The sequence below is a fragment of the Terrapene carolina genome, unplaced genomic scaffold (genome assembly GCF_002925995.2).
Source record: "Terrapene carolina triunguis isolate 2854851 unplaced genomic scaffold, T_m_triunguis-2.0 Scaffold262, whole genome shotgun sequence".
Taxonomy (NCBI): Eukaryota; Metazoa; Chordata; order Testudines; family Emydidae; genus Terrapene; species Terrapene triunguis.
Window position 1 is genome coordinate 2235688 of NW_020664613.1, and position 20800 is coordinate 2256487.

The window sequence follows — 20800 nt, forward strand, 5'->3', positions numbered from 1 at the left end:
ATGGTTTTAGTAGTAAGTTTTCGCTATGAAAATTGAAGGCAACATGAATAATATAGCTACAATTACTTTAATGACTTCATTTAACCAAAGTCTGTAAATTATTTTCTAGTGAACATGGAACATTTCTATTATTTTTTTAAAATACTTTTGCAGGTGAAATTGTGGCTTGTAATATAACTCCTGTTTGTTTTTAATAGAGATTCTCATAATCTTTCTGAACAGTATCTTAAAGTAATAATTTTTTTGAATGCTGATTGCTCTGCATTGCTGTACTAGGCTGATGTTAGTAGTGATGAAATGCAAGCTCCAGTATTGGACACAGAAGATGCCTGGGTGTCAGCTGAAGGACCAATCTCAATAGTAGAGCTAGCCCTGGAGCAGAAACACATCCACTACCCACTTGTCGAACACCAGTCGGTATTGTGCACTATATTATACGGAATCATGAGGTTTTCTCTGAAGAGTGTGAAACCTCTCTCTCTATTTGACAGTAAGGTATGTCTTTTAAAGGTGTTATGAGTACATGTTTTATAATATAATGCTGTCCTTGCTGCTGCTAGTTAACAAGCATGCATGTTTTATCAGTTATTTATAACTAGTTCTTTAAACACAGTATGTAGATTGATGTCATGTCAAAGATAATTGGTGCACTCTGTTCAGCTAAGGATTGTCACCGGAACAGCAGTCCACACACATAGTAACTTTTCTTCTGAATAGAATGTCTTGAGAGTGGTTTAGAGGTGTCAAAATCAGCTCCTTATTTTACTCCATCTAATGACTGTTATTGCATGGTGAGAACACAGGATGCAATCTGATTAGGTCACACGTTTGTTAGTTTGAGAGCTGTAAGATCAGAGAAATTACAAATAATAAATCTTCTATTTCATTATCGTAATCTGTCACTCTCTGTATCCGTTATTCCTGATGCTTTATGCCACACTTCTTTCTCGGAAACAACATATAGCTAGTAGCCGTGAGAGCAAGAACAGACTGATTAAAATAAATAGTTGCTATATTTAAAATGGAATCTGTTGTTGCTCCTGAGTCCTAAAACAGATGTAAAGAAAATGTTACGTATTGAGCTGCTTTCCTCGCAGCTGAGGTGCACACACTGAGTGAATTTTAGAAATAAAGTACTGCTGTAGACTATTGTAAACCAATCCTACCTGGAAAAAAAATTGGTTCTATGCAGAACTGTCATACTACAGATGTCTCCTTAAAGATGTATTGAGATATTTTTATAAATACAAAGTACTATTTTTTTTTTGTATTTTGCTATTGATTCTTGTCTAAATGTAGTCCCCATTCAGCACTCTGTAGCTATTTAGCAAAGCACTTGCATGCATGCTTAAGTACCATTGTCTGCCAGTGAAAGAGGTTACCTGTTTTTTGGGTGTGTTGCATAAAGCACCCTTTTCCCTCTACCAAAAATGTCCCTAACTCTGCAAATCAAACCACTTTCCCAGAAAGAGGAATAAAAAATTGTGCTTCCTTGCCTTTTGTATATGGTTGTCATCCTCCCTTGCCTTACTTTTCATCTTTGCCTCAGTCACTCAGAATTCCCCCATGTTCTGCAAGCTGCATGGGAGAACTTCTTTGTGAAAGATCTCTAGGGAATCTTGGCTGGTTGAAACATTGACTGTGAACTTAATAGTATATAAAAGGCCACTTCATCATCTGATTTCTAACAAGGCAAGTCTTTATCTAGAACTAAATTGCAGCACTTGGAATTAAGTAGGATTGGATTACATGGCTACCCTGCAATTCCTTTATGTATTTCTTCTTGTTGGTGCACGGAGTTGTTTTGAGGGGTCTCGTAATTGAGGTGCACACCTTAACTGCCAGTATTTTAGTGTTTGACACCTGCCTTTTTGCACCAGCTTCCATGTCTAACATGGAGCAGGACAACTCGGTCAATTCCATGTGATGAAGCAAGGCCACCTTCAATAGAATATTATTCCATGTACATGGGTGCATTTACTTCCTTTGGCAAGACTCTGCCTTTTCTTGTCAAATCCAGTATGACAGCAGGACAATGGTTACTGTCACCTCTTTTTTTACTGTGTGCACAATTCAAGGGCCATTCAGTGAGCCTTGAAACTTAAAACAAAAAAAACCCTCAAATACTTTACTTTCTTAAAAGACCCCGTGGTTGGATGTATTTCACACTAAATGTCATAGTTGGCATGTCAGTCTAGAATGATAACCCTCAGGGTCTGAAACCAATGCTAGTGGCTTAAAAAAAAGATGATTTATTTCCTTATGTAATGATCGCTCCATTTGGTTAGATAACTCTAGCAGATTGAGAACCCCCTGCTATTGAAATTTGTAGCCTAACTTTTAAGCTTGAATGCCAGGTGAAGTAATTAAAAAAACCTAGAAATATTAGTAAAACATATGATTGCTTAAACAAATGTGTTTCTTTTGTTTCATAGCCTTTCAGTAATTTAAAATACTGCATTTCTCTTCGGGATTGGAAACTAAGATGCAATAGCATTTAAATGGGGAAAAAGTATTATCCCTTCAAGTGCTTGATCAAAATGGATCTATTTTTCTCTGCCTGCCTCACTCAAAGGAATATGGGTTTTTCCTGTTCTCAATTTAGGGCAAAAATGCATTTTTCAAAGACCTGACTTCAATTCAGTTGCTGCCCAGTGGGGATATGGATCCAAACGTGTTATCCATACGCCAACAAGTGAGTTTAAATCCTTTACACTGCCACAAGGAAATATAGACCTTTAAAGGAGTTTCAGGTAAAATTAAACTGCTGCTAACTCATTTTGGTGTTTGCTTCCCAGTTCTTAATGAAAGCTGTGAGTGCAGTGGTACAAGGCCAGTGCTCTGCACAAAAGGCCAGAGGGCTCCCAGAAGAGGCACCACTTCCTGCTGAAAAAGACAAGGACTGGCCAGCTTTGGCTCTGGATTTGGCACAGCACCTTCAGCTCAGTGAGGATGTGATTAGAAGGCATTATGTGTGTGAACTGTATAATTACGGCATGGATCATCTCGGAGAAGAGGTAATGATTAAAAAGTGCCTTTGGCAGCTTGAGTATAGCCAGAATCATGAGGCACAGCTAAGTTACTCAGCTCTGTAACTGGACAGTTCTGATTCGTATTCCCCTTTATTTTACAAACAATTTTGACTTGGCTTGTGCTCCCCCAGCAACAGAGAACATACCACATTCTAACACTTGATTCTGGTGCACACAGTTATCTGGGACAGCCATGTTAATTTTTTTTGCAAACAAGGAAAATATAGGACAAATTATTTGGGAGGAGTGGGGGGAAGAATTCACACCTTTCGCTGATGGGATTCTCCCATTAGTGCAGAACAAAACTAATCTAAGCAGTAACAGTCATTGCCAGTTGTGCTAAGCACTGAGGTCTGGGATAAGAATTCATTTTTATTTGTCAGTACAGTTAAGAAACAATGTGGGGATTCAAAGTACTCCACTTGCAGTTTGAGCAGATCCTTAACCCAAAATCTAGCACTTAACTTCAGTGTCAAACTTACTTAAACGAGTTGTCACAGAAGAAACAACAAGGAGTCCTTGTGGCACCTTCAAGACTAACAAATTTATTGGGGCATAAGCTTTTGTGGGTTAGAGCCCTCTTCATCAGAGGCATGGAGTGGAAAATACAGGAGCAGGTCTAAATACATGAAAAGATGGGAGTTGCCTTACCAAGTGTGAGGTCAGTCTAAGGAGACAATTCAATTAACAGTAGGATACCAAGAGAGGAAAAGTAACTTTTGTAGTGGTAATGAGTGGCCCATTTCAAACAGTTGATAAGAAGGTGTGAGTAACAGAAGGGGGAAATTAGGTTTAGGTTTTGTAATGACCCAACCACTCCCAGTCTTTATTCAGGCCTAATTTGATGGTGTCCAGTTTGCAAATTAATTCCAGTTCTGCAGTTTCCGGTTGGAGTCTGTTTTTGAAGGGTTTTTTTGTTGAAGAATTGCCACTTTGAGGTCTGTTATTGAGTGACCAGGGAGATTGAAGTGTTCTCCTACTGGTTTTTGAATGTTATAATTCCTGATGTCAGATTTGTGTCCATTTATTCTTTTGCGTAGACACTGTCCGGTTTGGCCAATGGACATGGCAGAGGGGCATTGCTGGCACATGATGGCATATATTACATTGGTAGATGTGCAGGTGAATGAGCCCCGATGGTGTTGCTGATGTGGTTAGGTGCTATGATGGTGTCCGTTGAATAGATATGTGGACAGAGTTGGCACCGGGGTTTGGTTCCTGGGTTAGTGTTTTTGTTGTGTGGTGTGTAGTTGTTGGTGAGTATTTGCTTCAGGTTGGGGGGCTGTCTGTAAGCAAGGACTGGCCTGTCTCCCAAGTAATTTCCCCCTACTGTTACACCTTCTTGTCAACGGGCCACTCATTACCACTACAAAAGTTATTTTTCCACCCTTGGTATCCTACTGTTAATTAAATTGTCTCATTAGACTGACCTCATACTTGGTAAGGCATCTTTTCCCATCTTTTCATGTATTTATACCTGCTCCTGTATTTTCCACTCCATGCATCTGATGAAGTGGGTTTTAGCCCACAAAAGCTTCTGCCCAAATAAATTTGTTAGTTTCTAAGGTGCCACACGGACTCCTCGTTTTTGCTGATACAGACTAACACGGCTACCACTCTGAAACTTGTCACAGAAGAAGAGTTTGAAAATTCATTACTCTGCATGTTCATGAAATCTTTGTGCTGTGTTCGGAATGGAGTTCTTTTGCTGTTTTGTGGTTCCAATATTGTGAGAGATATTGGAACTTCTATTTGATGCTTCTTAAATAGTCGGTGCATCTTAAAACAAAAATGCAGCCTTGAACTATCAATATCTGGAATTGTCAAACTGCATGGTGCTTAGTTTCTGCCTTCATTAGAGGGAAGTAACAAATCTGCAAAGAGGTGACACTGAAAAAGTAAATGATTTTAGAGAGCTTGAAAAATAAGCAAAATTCAAGTGTCTGTAGTAATATGCCTGTGTATAAATCACTATAGTTCTAATCAGATGACTTTAGGGCACTGTGCAGGCTTGAGACAGTAAAAAGGCTTTCAGTTTTCTTAGTCTATCATAGCAGGAGACCGTTTTTCAAACAGAGGGGATGTGAACTCACGTTTCAAGAATCTTAAGGTCTGAGCTTGAGCCTTAAGACTCACTGCCATGTAGCCATTATAAGAGTTCCATTCTACAGTGCAGGACTTGAGCCAAAACTGTGGATTTGTTCCACAATTTTCAGTAAAAGTCACTAACAAGAGTCCATACCATTGGCTGATAAATCCGTTTCAAATTTCTTCATTTGTTGGGTCATTTGTCCTTGTATTAATTGAAGGTTAGGGCTGAAGCAAGATAAAGTAGTTTCTACATGGGTCATCTGTAATCTTGCACATTTTTACTATGACTTTTGTTGGTATATTCCTATTCTCAGGCCATTCTTCAAGTGCATGACAAAGAAGTGCTTGCATCACAGCTACTTGTGCTGACAGGACAGAGACTGGCCTACGCTTTACTACACACACAGACGAAAGAAGGCATGGAGCTACTGGCCAGACTTCCTCCAACACTATGTACCTGGCTTAAAGCTATGGTAGGTTCAGCCTAAATGAGAGAATAAATTTATAGAAAGCTTCCTTTTGACCAAAGACTTTTATTACTTTTAAAAATTAACATTTTTAGTAATGCTTTAATGTAAAGTATGAGTCTAAGCCTACCTAACTTCAGTTCTGGTTAATAGGAACAAGACAGCCCAGCATGATCAACTCTCTGGTCATCTCTGCTCCATTATACATTTTCTAAAAAGCCACACAATTTCAGTGTTACAGGTTGCAGTCAATTCAGAGGATAGAGCGAATATCTTGATTGGTTTAAAATGTGAATGTACTGCAGAAATGCCTCTTTTCACTGCTAGATTTTATTGGGAATCCTTTTACCAGCACTTGAAGGGGAGTAAATTGTTCAGGTGCATGTAAACAATTGCATATTTGCTGCTCTTGAGGACAAGATGTGTAGGAGTCCAAAAATGTCCATTTCCAAAAGTTTAAATAATTTATCTTCACTTTAATGGCTGTGTCCCCACCTCCCCCGTGAAACTATCATATTATTACTCATGTTTTAAACCATGGGACTGCTTTACTGTGTAATTATTGGCCGTATGCTCAACTGCTTGTAGCTGATCTTCCTTTAGCCTGGGGGAAAGACTAACTTGTGCTTAAATCTGTGAAACAATTCAAGAAGTTGTAGAATGAAGCTTCTTTCAGAGGAAATAAATTTAGTTTTCTGCTGTGCACTAGTGAGTGGCATGGTTCTCTTGAGTGGTGCCAGAGTGTGATCTAAGAAGCATTCATATAAACTGCAGCATTATGTTGTATAGAAGACTCATGTCCTCCTGAATAGTGTTCCCTGTATGAGTTTCTGTAAGTTTAAAGACTGTACTGTGGGTAGTGTTTATCCGAGTGGAAGTCAAGATCCTGTACAGAACTTTTCAACTTTTGATTCAGATCAAAGGAATCTGACCGTAGCAAAGGAGTTCTCTGAAGTCCTCTGTTTCCCTGAATGTAGAGTTCAAAGGGGGGGGATGATATAAGAATAGCCGTGTTGACTTCAAACTAGTACTGAATACATCATATTTAGGCTTCATTGTACTGGGCTTAAATCCCCCACTGCTTACTTAACTCTGCTATGATCTAGAGATGAGTTCAGGCACCCATTTACAATTACAAGCAAACGTCATTGTGGCCTTTTCTTCCTAACACTTTTTAAAAATCCTTTTGCAGGACCCACACGATCTTCAAAATGTCGAAGTGCCAGTTGCAACAACAGCGAAATTAGTAAACAAAGTAATAGAGCACTTACCGGAAAACCACGGGCAATATAGCCTTGCCTTGAATCTGATCGAGGCTGTAGAAGCAATCTCTTCATGACAATTTACGTACTAGTTTTAAACACTTCTGCTGTAAGATGAGGTAGTGCATGATTTTACCCACTGAGGCTGACCTTTGTAAAGGGAAACATTCATGTGGCTTTTGTAAAATAAACTTAATTTAAAAAGCAAATGCTTTTACAATGGAGTTCATCTAAAGTTCCACCCTATTGTGCATAATATACTAGGAGCTAGTAATCTTTGTACATTTGTCAATAACTCAAGTGCTCTATTTATTTCTAACTCAAGCACTTGTGCTCTAGCTTAGATAGATTGTTACATTTAACAGCAGTTTTATTCCACTTATTTACAAATTATATTCTTACCCTAACATGTGAGATTCTATATTTCATACTCTGAAAAAAAGTTAAATGTATTTTCCATATATGCTTGGTTATTGGACAACAGTCAGTTGCATAAATCTGTATCATGTAAGGAAAAATGTTAGGCTGTCATGTTTTTCTGAAATAAAAATGGTCGTGTTTTATTTCCATAAAAGAGTTCTATTCTGAAGGGCCCCTAGTAGTTAATCTTCAGAGGAGCCAGAGTTGATGGAGGGGCTCACTTCCTGTAACAGCAGTACAAAACACCTTGCATCCTCAATGGGGATAAAATTAGAAAGAGGAACGCACCCATCAAAGTTCAAGTATTGGGGAAGAATACTCTTAAGACCATCAACGTAGAAACAAACATCACTTTACACATAAGGCCTCACCCAAACAAGATTGGAGCCTAAGTTTCCTAGTGCGGCTGTTATGGAAATCCTGGTGAAGTTAGGACTCCAGGATCAAGCCCCTGGTCTTAATACTTCACTTCCTTAAATGAGTTATTTAGAACACTCTCTTTCTGGTAAGAGTAGAACTACACCATGGGATAATACACCCTCTCGGGTGTGATTTCTAAAGTGCACTAATGTGTTATACATTAAAACAGCATTATGTTAAAGTGTGCTAGGGAACTTCTAGTGGGCACCAGCAGAGTCTATACAGACCAATTAATATATAAGATGTTAACATGCTTTAGAAATCATACCCTTGTAGTGTGCATTATTGCCCACTGTGCTGAAGATCTGTAATACAGAATACCTGCGTTTTACAAAACCTTGTGTGTTCTTCGTAGTACAGTGCCACAGGGTATCTGTATTATGAAGCCAGAATCCTTAAGTTTTGGGTGGTATTTTTCAAGCTGTCAGAAGCAGACCACCATTCTTATCTTACAGCAGCTGAGTATCCCTGTTGTACTCTGATATACATGTTTTCTGTGAACATCAGGACTGGAAGAATGATTCTCACCACGTCCTGGCTTGAGCCCGTATCAGTTATAATGGAAACAGCTAGCTGACTCCTGTAACTTGCACCTGTCTGCAATTGTTAACTACACAGAATCATAAATCTACCTTATTAGATAAAGGAATTTGGTGATAACAATAGGACATAGGATTCACCAATACTAGAAGTAACCTACTCAGTAGTGATTACCTTCTGTGAGGTGTGCTGCTGTTGTCATCAGGGAACTACTGTTAAAACAGGAACAAGAACAGTTCTTGGAGGTGGGGACTACCACTCCCCTGTAGAATGACAAGCTACAAGAAGGGTTCACTTGAAATAAACACTTTTAAATTGACAGTCTGGTGAAGTTTACTTATTCAGTATTCTTGGCTCTTAATGTACAGAAATCAGTTTGCAATGCTACTTCACTTCTAGCAATATGGAGGCTTTTTGAAAAACATGGCATTCTGTTTTGCATTTTAAAGAATATAGCTATAATTCATTTACGCCTATTGCTGTTGTATGACATTATGGTTACTATGAAGGGTATTGTGCTAGTGAAAGCAAATAATGGCCAGTACCTGCCAACTTTATAGACTGATTCAGTATATTGACAAGTTAAATACTGGTAAGAGACACGTGGCTGTCTGAGATGTTCTAGGGTAAGACTGTAGGGCAGTTTCCTCTGAGGCTACTGTAGGCCTTATTATATGATGCCTTGTCTAGACGCGATAAATCGATCTCGGAAGTGCTCGCCGTCGACGCCGGTAATCCTGCTCTGCGAGAGGAGTAGGCGGAGTCGACAGGGGAGCCTGCCTGCCGCGTGTGGACCCGCGGTAAGTACTTTTAAGTTCGAACTAAGATACTTCGACTTCAGCTACGTTATTCACGTAGCTGAAGTTGCGTATCTTAGTTCGAACTGGGGGCTTAGTGTGGACCAGGCCTTAGTGTAATTGAGAATCAAGGCCTAAGGTGTTATGTGAAACACTTTACATCAAATGTGTAATGTACTGTAAGTAATAAGATTATGTATATACTGCTATTTTCTGTGTCACTTGCTGTGGAGTTGTGTAAATCAAATAAATTTGGGATTTGATTCTAGTTTTTGCCTTCCATGGGTATGCAGACCTGAACTATGATGTATAGTTAAATATTTTTTCCTTACCCGTTACTCCAGCGTACAGAAGGTTTAGCTGAACTACGCAACTTCACAAAGTCAGTTTACACCACTATGAATAAAGTAATTTAGACTTCACTATCTGCAGCTACTAACATAATTCAGTGCTAGGCAATAGCCTGCCATTTCAGTAGTTGATCTTCTCTTTTACAATAGCCATCAAGATAAGTTACCGCTGGTTTCAGAGAAAGGACTCTACTTACTTTAGACCATGTTAAATTTTGACACACACTTGTAGTACTAGTCTGTGTTCGAAGAACAGCTTTTATTAGGCGTAAAGTTGATATAAACATAAGCATTTTTAAAGTTTTTTCCACTACTGTAGTTCTGCTTAGATTAAGGCGTGAACTGCTACAGCTTTCTTCAGCATATACTGAGTTTTCTTTAACTCTTGCAGTTACTTTGTAGCTCAGGAATTCCATTTGGTTAATGAAACATTGAGTTTACCGTCTTTTATATTTTATAGTCCAAGTGGCAATATCTACAAAATTGTCCAGCTCACTTCATTTTCCAGCCATGACTTCGGTGCAGCGTGGACATAGTGAGAGTAGAGAATCAGCAGTGTACTTCCTACAACGAAGGCATTTTGCTTTAGCAGCTGGTAGGACTATAACTTTATATGTTGACTCTTCACGAATATCACCACCTGTCAAAGAAAATTTTACTGTATAGCGTACAGTCAGCATTGAAACCCAGCTCACACTGCAGCCTCCCGCTAACTGCATTTGGGGGGGTTAAAATTTCTCTATTCCTTTCTATAAAGTAAAGCTAAACTCCAAGAACCACCTTTGACCAGAGTCCTAAATGCAGGTAAGAGACCAAGAAAAACTAGTGCACAGAAAGGGGCTGATCCTGCTCGGCCTCAGCTCTCGGTAATAGGTAAGTTTCTAATCTAAGAGAGAGTTGTGTTTGCTGGGTAGAAGCAGGCATTGATTAGTTGTTAGTCCCTTTTTCTTACCTTCTAAGTTAATCAAAAAGGTCCCTTTAATGATCTTTTCATCTGTGGCCATTTCTATAGGTAGTTCGGACAGTAGAGTTGTCTGTGAAGCCATCATGATTTCATTTAGCTGCGATACACTGGAAGACTCCTCAGACTGCAGTGTCTGGAAAGAACAGTGGCTTTCTGAACTTAAATAGCTTAAACTTTTGCAACAAATACACCTTACAATGCAGCATGGGGTTTGCAAGCTGCCTGATTCAAGTCCAGCCCTCCTGCTGGCAAAGGCTAGAGGTGTGCATTTGGCTGCAGGACATTTCAACAAATGTTGCCAGCCAGAGCTTTTGTCTGAGCCACTTCTCCAGCTGCGGGAATACGTCCTACTGCCAGCCAACAGTATAACAATTATACTCTGACCTCTCAGCTCCTGATGTCAGGGGCATAAAACAAAATGATTGATCTTAATGCTCAGTTTTGATACCAGATTGACAATGCTGGAAATCTCTCTCCCCCGTATCATTTCAAACTTCAGCATACACCTTCCTTAAATGCCTTAGGCCCTAGCACAAGTCAATCCCTTGCATTTTAGAGTTTCAGACATGGTAGTAGTTTCTCTTAGGGACACATTCATTAGTAACTGGACTGAAACAACTACCAACTTCTTTCCTATAGGCTTGGCATTGACTTCAGTCATTTAGACCTGGTTTGAACAGAGGACCAAGAAACTGAAGTGTCCAAAATCCCTTGCCTATTCCTCCTGTATCAGTTCCACATCCAGTACTGAACTGCAACCCACTAGGGAAGCCTGCATCAAACTCCTAATCATTTAAGATAGCAAGAAGTTTGGACCCTATGTCCATTTTCAGAACAGAAAATAGCCCTTTCACCTTCTGACAAGTGTGCTGACCCTGGCTCAGAAATCACATGGATTAGCTAAGTGGAACATTGTCCGTGTTGTTAGCAGTCATCTGAAAAATGCTGCAAAGGACTAGATCCATGGATTTAGGCACCTAAACCCAAAACTTAGATCAAAATCCCCAGTTGGCTGCCACCTAAACTTGTCAGTAGCATGCACAAAGCTGCTTATGTCCTGATGCTGCCGAGCCGCTTGGCACCTGAGTCCTAGAGAGATCCTCAACCTAGCTGTCCCCCCACCTGCAGGAGGAAGTCACCCTGTGCCAGGCGAGTGCCCTCACCACCAAGCTAGAGGGGAGCATGGGATAGGTCTCAATCACTTCTGTTGAAGCTGTTCCACTTTGTGTGAAATACCTGAATATTCAATGGGTGAGGCAAAATGGTGTTATAGGCTAGCTATTAGAGCACTCACTTGAGAGATGGGAGTCCTGGGTTCACGTCGCTACTCCAAGGCAGAGGGAAGATTTGAACCCAGGTATCGCATCCCATCATAGGTGAATGCACTAACCAGGGAGGAAACACAAGCACCGGTCTCCACTTTTTGCAAGAAAGGGTTGACCTGACACAGGTGCCTAACTCCAGGAGAAGGCTTCCAACTGAATCCCAAGTGGTGATTGACATCTAACTCCCTTTGAGGGTGGGGCTCAGGTCACCCCCTCTCCTTAGTATTTCCTACAGGCTAGCTTAGGCTTGCTGTCTTCTCAGCCACCTAACTCTCCCTGTACATTGTATAGAGCACTGGGCTCCTGACTTGGGGCTGTGGATTCCACTAGACCTCAGGGCACCTCCTTGTTAAGCACTGTAACCCTGACTCCAAGTCGCCTACAGAGATCTAGCCCTAAGTGCTCAAGTAGAGTAGGAGTTATTTTTTCTAGCATGTTAACAGGTGGGGTGGATGGGAGGGTGTTTTTTGTTTTTACCTCCATTAACTCAAAGAGCAGCCCAGGGTCGATTACAATGACGACTTCGTGCTCCAAAGCATTTTTGCCAGCAATGGATCCAAGGAAAGAGTCTCTCATCGCACATGCAGCCTCCACCACTTCCTCTAGGCCAGGTTTCTTCCACACGGAGCTTGTGTTAATCCAGCCAGAATGGAAAACACTCTCCCACTCTTGAAAAACAACAAAACATGTTCAATGCATTGGAGTTTGTGCTGTCTACTGCTCCCTTTCCATAAAACTGTTCTGCAGCTGATTTCTTTAAATACTTATTTTTATTTGAGCTAAACAAAGGATGGCGAGGATCTTTTAATTGCAAAGTTAAATACAGATTTTTAAACAAATGCAAATTTTTGTCCACAGTTACTGTTCTAGTACAAGTTCTCTGAAATGTCAGTGTCTGGTTTCTGTGACGGAGTTGTACATGCCTTACCTTTCTTGTATGGGAGGAACTGGAAAACCTCCTCTGCCAGATGAGGAAGGACTGGTGCAAACGATCGCACCACTACGTCCAAAGCCTCGGCTAAGGCTGTTTGACATGAACGACGTTTAGGATCTTTTTCTTCTTCACAATAAAGCCTGTGAGTCACAAGAGGGGAGAGTTTGTGAAGTTGCTTTCAGTAAGGAGAGAGAGAGAGAGAGAGTTCAGCCAGATACAAGATGTGTGCTAAAATCGGTCTTATTTAGGTGTTTCAAGATAGACCTAAGGGCCTAACTTTAAGCCATAATTTGTTTTTCAAAGTCTGTACGTAGATTACACTGCGTTCTGCCTTTACAACAGTTCTGGGTTTCAAGTTATTGTTTAAAGAGGTTTCATTTGACTGCTTTGCATTTTTAACTGGCTTTACTGAGCCAAAAGTTCTTTGTGTAGGAGGGATGATACCCCTCAGAAAGCTTCAGTGTTTTGGGTCCCCAGTAGAGAGGGCCTATACCCAGCCTCTAGACTGGCATAAAAGGTCTCGAAGAAAGAAAAACCCATCCCTTAAAGGAAAATTTTTCTTGGAGAAATCTGAGACTAAGGATCAGGAAACGTGAAACTCTGTCCTGGAAAACTTGGGACAGATGTAGCAAAAGCATCTACTGAAAAATCTGTGACCTTCTAGTTCTTGCATAATAAATACCAACCTGCACACCAACAGCTTTTTTTTTAACAACGCCTGCTAAGTCTGATTCTGAACCCGTAAGTCCAATTAACAAGAGAGTATTGGCAAAGAACGAGATGTGTATCCCCTCTAGAAAACTAAGCAATTCAATTAAGAGCCAGTAACACAAAAGGCCTATTGGGGCTAAATCTATACTATCTGGTATCCCTTCCAGTTACGTTTGGAAGGAAACAAGAATTGCTGAAATACAGATCTTGAGAAGATGGGTTCAATGCTGCTGGATACTATAAATCACCCTCTAGCTGCTAACTAAGTTTCATTAAAAATAAATTCTATTTTGCCACAAGTATTTCTTTCAGGGTAGCCTGGGATGAAGATATACTTCAATCACTATTTATATTATCTCCTTTATGAGAGTTCCACAGCCAATCTCAAACCAGGGTTCTTAAAAACATCATAAAAAGAAAAAAAGTTGCCTTAGTGACGGCAGGAATTAATACCTACCTGTCTTTGATTATGCTGAAGTAAAAGTTGGACAAATCTCTAGTGTGGAATGCTTGCAACAAACGAATAACTTTGCCATAATCGTATTCCTTGTACGCTTCTGTAACCTGGGGAACAGAGAGATGACAGCAGCACATCCAATTACTATCACACTGGATAGAAATGTAGGTCATGATGAGCCTGGGAACATTTTCTTTTCAAGAAAGTACAGGAAGGGGGAAAGTGCTGAGTAGGAGAAAGGTAAGGCGCCTGGGAGAACATCTTTCTGGGCTCTTCTGAGGAAAAAACCTGATAATTCATCATTCATATGAATTGGACAGTGAGTTTGTAACAACGGGAACAGAGAAATCATTCGAAGACACAGAATCAAACATTCCTCTCCAAGGGTTGGCAAAGAGAAATAAGATCTAAAGAAATCCTGTTTTCATGCTAGTATATCTGTAAAAAAGATTAAGAGAAGAGAAATCCAAAAAGCATGCTAGGTATAGCAACTATTGTTCTACCAGGTATTTCCAGTACTCCCCTCTCTGCTTAGCAGGTTTTAGGAGACAGCCTTCTGATTTCTTTCATAACTCGAGTATGCAGAATGCATTTCTGGCTCAATTATCCTAGATGTGTTTAGTAAGCTAAGTCCTGAACTTGCTGAAATTCAATTTGGCTCACCTAACCAGCTCTGCGAAGGTATTTCACCCTCTCACCACTTGTACATTGCCAAAGCATCTTTGCTAATCAAAATAAAAAACATCTAACCAATTTGTCTCAAGATTTCGAACGAAATTTTTTTATTTGATTCGTATTTATAAAGTGAATGTTTCATAACCTGCAAATTTCCTAAGTGTCTGAAAGCCAAGTGATTCTGCTATAGCTACTCCAATCTTGAATGTAAACAGAGCATTTGGAGCATCAAGAGGAACATGTTAGCTACACAGGTCACATACACCAAAAGTGCTCTGAATTGTATTTAAATATATTGACACCCCCCCCCCCCCCAAAAAGCATTAGATATGGCTGTATACCCTCCTCTAATTGGAGCAATTTGAGGCCTCTGAAGGCAGGTTCAAATAAAGCAAAATTTAACATGCGCACTTAGGACTCGTATTGAAGTTTTTTAAACCTTTCAAAAAGCCATAAGTTGCCCAGAGTAGAGGCAGGCTATATTAGTGATCACCTCAAGGGTCCCATTCTGCCCTCAGATACATAGCCTTTACTCCCATTGACTTGAGTGGAAGTTGCATGCATGTGTCAGAGAGCAAATTTAGCCTTTAGTTTTTTAAATAGGCTATATTCGAATGGCTACATGAAGATTAAAGCTCTTCTACATTCATACAATTAAAACATTTTTACGAGTTACCTCTGTGTACTATACAATACAGATGCATGCCAAGTGCAGTCTAGAGAGTTTTTTTCTTGCCAAAAATTGGCATTTATAATGGAAAGAATTCAGTTTTATATACAGTATGCTACACGGCTATTTCCTTATCACAAATTTAAGATAGATCTTCATTTTGCTCCATTATTGGAAAAGCTCACTATTTACATTTTTTTTTCTTCAAAATAATGCAAACACACTTATAAGCATTTTCCCCAGAGACATTATATTCCCAATTTAAATTAATCACTAACAAAGTACACAGTAGATTCACATAATTCACCCTCACCTTCTTAGCATAATCCTGTAGTAAGTGTAGCATGTACTGGTCTATTACATACATCTCTGAACTGGGGATGGAGTCAGTTTCTGGATTGAAGCCAGCCACGTTTCCCAACATAAAGCGTAGCGTATTGCGAAGCTAACAATAAACCATTTAGAAGTGTTAAATGAAACCGTTTCATCAGAATGAAGAGTAAACAAGACACACAAGCGATTTCCGTCCTGTCAATTTAAATAAAATAAAAAGCTCAACCATTTTTCTAATTGATGATTCCAAATCATTACAAAATACAGTACCTGTATCAAAAGGATCATAACAGCAGAGTTGTGAATAAATAGGTTATATACCAACAACAATAGCTAAAGGCAGGCAAGCTAAAGAACATATTTTTATTTTCCCTAAAATATATTACTACTTGACCAGCACATCACAAAAGGGAGCAATAATAATTATGTGCTTGGGAAAAAACACCCTTCATTTTCAGCTAAAAGAGAAGCTCACATACACTCCATTGCGACACATTTCAAAGTCAGCGGTCATCTTTGGTATCACAATGGATTCTACTCTGTAAATATAAAACCAAAGGTGAAGAGGATGTGTTCTCTTAAAATCAGATGCATCATATTCACTTCTCACCCTGTTTATATCGTCTTTTGCAGCACTAAGTACAGCTGGTCCAATCAGCACCTCAGTAAAAACATTTGATTCTGCCACCCACCAGCGAAGGACATCAGCGCCATACGGAGGCTCCTTACTGTGGTCCTGTTCATTGACAAAAACACAAAGCTCTTTTCAATGCTGCTTATTTGCAATTTAAGACAATGCAAACACATTTTAAAACCAATACAGTAAGACTCCAGGGTCAGCAACATCATGTTTGTATTTGTGCCCAAAAGATTCGTCTACAAATAATTCTAACTAAAATGTACACTCTGGAATTTAGATACCCACCCTTCGTTTTTACTATATCGGTCATTATAGCAGTACTGTAATACAAGCTCACAGCAGTTACAGCCTCTACCTCTCCTTGCAATATCTATCGGAGGCACAGAGCTAGCTAGCTTCAGCTCCAGCGTGGCACCAGGAGCAGCTAATCCAGGCCCCCTCCTTCTGGAATCATACTGAGTGGGAAAAACAGGAGTACTTGTGGCACCTTAGAGACTAACAAATTTATTAGAGCATAAGCTTTCGTGGGCTATAGCCCACTTTATCGGATGCATATAGTACCACCTCATCTGACGCCCCAAAATCCTAGCCCCGTGCATTTGGAGTGGGTAGTGAAAGAGATGCATCATTTTCTCTTTCCTCCCCATACCATCTGACAATCAGGGTCAACAGAGAACCAGTATACAAGTGTAGAACGGTTTTTCTACAAATTAATTGAACAGAGATGGGGCTCAAACTCTCCACCTGCTTATGTACTGAATCCCCTGCCACTCTGTCAACCGATGGCACCGCCGCAAACATCGCTAGCCCTGCCCCTCCAGCAGGTCTCCCATGGAGGGGAAAGCGGTCCCAGACTTAATGCTAGCGTCACAGCTGTACTGTGATTTTCATTATTTCCTTTCTTCAGTATAAGGAAGTGCCTGTCGATCACCACACAATCTAATAAATAGCTGAAGAGCGGCTTTTCTAGATTACATTATTTAGAAAGCCACATTAATTCACTTGCTTCCCAACCAATTTGATATCTAGTTAGAAAACGATTACTTTGTGGCTCTGTCCTGAGCCCTCGTCAAAGAACAACTCCCCACTGCCACCTGCTGTATGAATTACTCCAATATATTTGATGTCTAGAAAAACGGCATGGTGCTAACTAAAAACAGAAGATACAGTATAAATATTAATGTCTTTAAATGATTTTTAGCTTCAGACTCTATACCACATTCTCTTTGAAATTGGAAGGTCATTTCCACCCCCCCTTGATTTTTTGACACACAAAGAGAAAAGTTTTTATCAAATCATGTCAGTAAAGCCTACCAAGGATCTGTCATTCTATGCCAAAGATTCACAGAATTATGAAGAGCCCCCCCCGCAAAGAGGATCACCAGTAAAAGCAAGGACTAACAAAGCTCAGTGTTTCAGAGGATTTACTTTCAGTATAACCTCTCTGAATGTAGAATGAAATGAAAAGTTTCCAGATCAAGAAGTCCAGTCACTGGCCTCACTCTACATGCCTATTAGTATGCAAATGATGCCATGACTGTTGTACTGCAAAGATCTCTCTCTGCAGCACACATCCAGTTCAGCTTCTTTAAAAAACAAACAAAAAAACCCCCCTTAGAATAACATCTCTCAAGAGCTTAGAACTGAACTATACTGTCAATAGAATTGCTACAGCCCCTCTCCATTCCCTATCACCAAGGAATAGTCATATTCAATAGAATTAATCTTAAACTTATTGCAGCTTGAACACTTCAAAGCTGAGAAACAATTCAGGTTTTAATTTCAGCTCAACGGAGTTCAATATATCCAACTTTATTATACAGCAGCTTTCCAATATTCTGCCATAAAGCAGTTGTACAGGGAAATGTTACACAACAACATGACTGTAATTCTTGGCCACAAAAAAATGTAACTAGAAATGCCATGACACAATGTGTGTCGTGACTTACTTGACCTCCATTGATTACTACGTCAGGATCGACCACATTGCCCATAGATTTAGACATCTTCTCTCCTTTTTCACCAAGAGTAAATCCATGAACCACTAGAGTCCTAAGGAAAACAAAACAAAACCCAAACATGTCAATATTACTTAAAAATAAATTAAGCCTTAGGATTTGTATCTTTTTAGTGTGGCAGTCTTGTCTTTCCAGAAGTAAACTCTAACCAAGAAATCTCCAATCCAAAATGGAATCTATTGAGTACTGAAATTTATGTCTATAGAAGAGCAGAAACACTAGATCTCCAACAGTCTTCCTAATTGTACAAAACCACCAGTTTTAATTGACTAAATCAGTGGTGGGCAAACTGTGGCCCATCAGGGTAATCTGCTGGTGGGCCACCAGTTTGTTTACATTTGCACGGCCCCCGCAGCTCCCAGTGGCTGCGGTTCGCCGTTCCCAGCCAATGGGAGCTGCAGGAAGTGGCGGCCAGCACGTCCCTGCAGCCCGCGCCACTTCCCGCAGTTTCTATTGGCTGGGAATGGCGAACCGCGGCCACTGGGAGCTGCGGGGGCCGTGCAAATGTAAACAAACTGGTGGCCCACCAGCAGATTACCCTGATGGGGCCGCAGGTTGCCCACCACTGGACTAAATCCAACAGACTAAGGGTGAAATTTTGGTTTTACTAAAGTCAATGGCAGTTTTCCCACATTATATCTATACATACATATTTTATATCTATACACACACAAATGAATAAAAAGGAACACATGCAATACATGTTTTATACCATTCATTTTTCCATTTGACCAAAATAGACATTTACATTCAGTGCATACGCATTTGCTCATTTAAGTTGTTTATAAAAATCCAAGTAGTATTATGTATACTTCCTTACTGAAAAAGTAACAAATTCAGTAAACTGAATATTTCCCAGTGCAATCAAGTCAATAACTCAAATTATTGCCTCTATTCACTGTTCTCTTTGCAACCAGAGGAGCTAAAATCATGGTTTTAAATGAAAGCTTAGGTTATTTGACCATTTTTATTAGGGCCATCAATCGCACTTCACTGAAGTGATTAACTCAAAATAAAATTAACTCAATTAAAAAAATTAATTGTGATTAATCACAGTTTTAATTGTGCACTGTTAATAACAGAATACCAATTTAAATTTATCATAAATATTTGTGGATTTTTTTTACATTGTCAAATATACTGATTTCAATTACAACACAGAATACGAAGTGTACAGTGCTCACTTTGTTATTTTTTATTACAAACACTTGAACTGTAAAAAGATAAACAAAATAGTATTTTTCAATTCACCTGATACAAGTACTGTAGTGCAATCTCTTTATTGTGAAAGCGCAACTTACAAAACGTAGAATTTTTTTTTTTTTTACATATCTACACTCAGAAATAAAAATGTACAACTTTAGAGCCTACAAGTCCACTCAGTCCTACTTCTTGTTCAGCCAATCGCTAAGACAAACAAGTTTGTTTACATTTATAGGAGATAATGTGCCTACTTCTTATTTACGTCATCTGAAAGTGAGAACAGGTGTTCGCATAGCACTTTTGTAGCCAGTGTTGCAAGTTATTTACGTGCCAGATATGCTAAAGTTCATATGCCCCTTCATGCTTCAGCCATTCCAGAGTACATGCTTCCATGCAGATGACGCGCTCATTTAAAACATAATTCGTTAATGAAATTTGTGACTGGACTCCTTGGGGGAGAATTGTATAGCTCCTGCTCTGTGATTTTACCCATTCTACCATATATTTCATGTTATGGCAGTCTTGGACGATGACTCAGCATGTTGTTCGATTTAAGAACACTTCCACTGCAGATTTGACAGAACACACAGGAGATTCAAATGTGAGATTTCTAAAGATAGCTACAGCACTCGACCCAAGGTTTAAGAATCTGAAGTGCCATCCAAAACCTGAGAGGGACGAGGCGTGGCGCATGCTGATGTGGAAACTATAGAACCCGAACCACCATAAAAGAAAATCAACCTTCTGCTGGTGGCATCTGACTCAGATGATGAAAATGAACAAGTGTCGGTCCACGCTGCTTTGGATTGTCATCGAGCGTGGACACATCCTCTGAAATGGTGGTCGAAGCATGAAGGGGCACACAAATGTTTAGAATATCTGGCATGTAAATACCTTGCAACGCTGGCTACAACAGTGCCATGCAAACACCTGTTCTCACTTTCAGATGATATTGTAAATAAGAAGCGGGCAGCATCATCTCCTATAAATGTAAACAAACTTGTTTGTCTTAGCGACTGGCTGAACAAGAAGTAGGACTGAGTGGACTTGTAGGCGCTGAAGTTTTCCATTGTTTTATTTGAGTTCAGTTATGTTAAAAAAAAAATTGACATTTGTAAGTTGCACTTTCACAATAAAGAGATTGCACTACAGTATTTATATGAGGTGAATTAAGAAATACTATTTCTTTTGTTTCTTTTTTTACAGTCCAAATATTTGTAATAAAAAATTAACAAAGTGAGCACTGTACACTTTGTATTCTGCATTGTAAATGAAATAAACATATTTGAAAATGTAGAAAACATCCAAAAATATTTATAATAAATGTTATTCTATTATTGTTTAACAGTGTGATTAAAACTACAATTAATCATGATTAATTTTTGTAATCGTTTGACAGCCCTAATTTTTACCCTTAGGTAACAGCTTTGCCACTCATGTTAAGTTCAAGGTTCAAAAACACAGGGACACACTACTTAGTCACCACCCCCT

General features: G+C 39.5%; 2 protein-coding genes across 4 annotated transcripts in view; one reads left to right on the forward strand and one right to left on the reverse strand.

Moving 5' to 3' along the window:
• Positions 1–8977, forward strand: part of RAB3GAP2 (RAB3 GTPase activating non-catalytic protein subunit 2) — a 79922-nt gene extending 70945 nt beyond the window's left edge. For both annotated transcript variants that reach the window (XM_024205969.2, XM_024205971.1), the window contains 5 exons: positions 277–495; positions 2606–2695; positions 2799–3017; positions 5438–5596; positions 6783–8977. In XM_024205969.2, the coding sequence (XP_024061737.1) occupies positions 277–495; positions 2606–2695; positions 2799–3017; positions 5438–5596; positions 6783–6929 (834 nt within the window). In that variant the 3' untranslated portion in view covers positions 6930–8977. The remainder of the gene's footprint in view (positions 1–276; positions 496–2605; positions 2696–2798; positions 3018–5437; positions 5597–6782) is intronic.
• A 634-nt stretch (positions 8978–9611) lies between these two features.
• Positions 9612–20800, reverse strand: part of IARS2 (isoleucyl-tRNA synthetase 2, mitochondrial) — a 47224-nt gene continuing 36035 nt past the window's right edge. For both annotated transcript variants that reach the window (XM_026657681.2, XM_024205973.1), the window contains 8 exons: positions 18038–18140; positions 16059–16184; positions 15429–15560; positions 13771–13877; positions 12597–12742; positions 12146–12336; positions 10332–10476; positions 9612–10019 (listed from right to left, as the gene is read on the reverse strand). In XM_026657681.2, coding sequence (XP_026513466.1) covers positions 9877–10019; positions 10332–10476; positions 12146–12336; positions 12597–12742; positions 13771–13877; positions 15429–15560; positions 16059–16184; positions 18038–18140 — 1093 coding nt within the window. In that variant the 3' untranslated portion in view covers positions 9612–9876. The remainder of the gene's footprint in view (positions 10020–10331; positions 10477–12145; positions 12337–12596; positions 12743–13770; positions 13878–15428; positions 15561–16058; positions 16185–18037; positions 18141–20800) is intronic.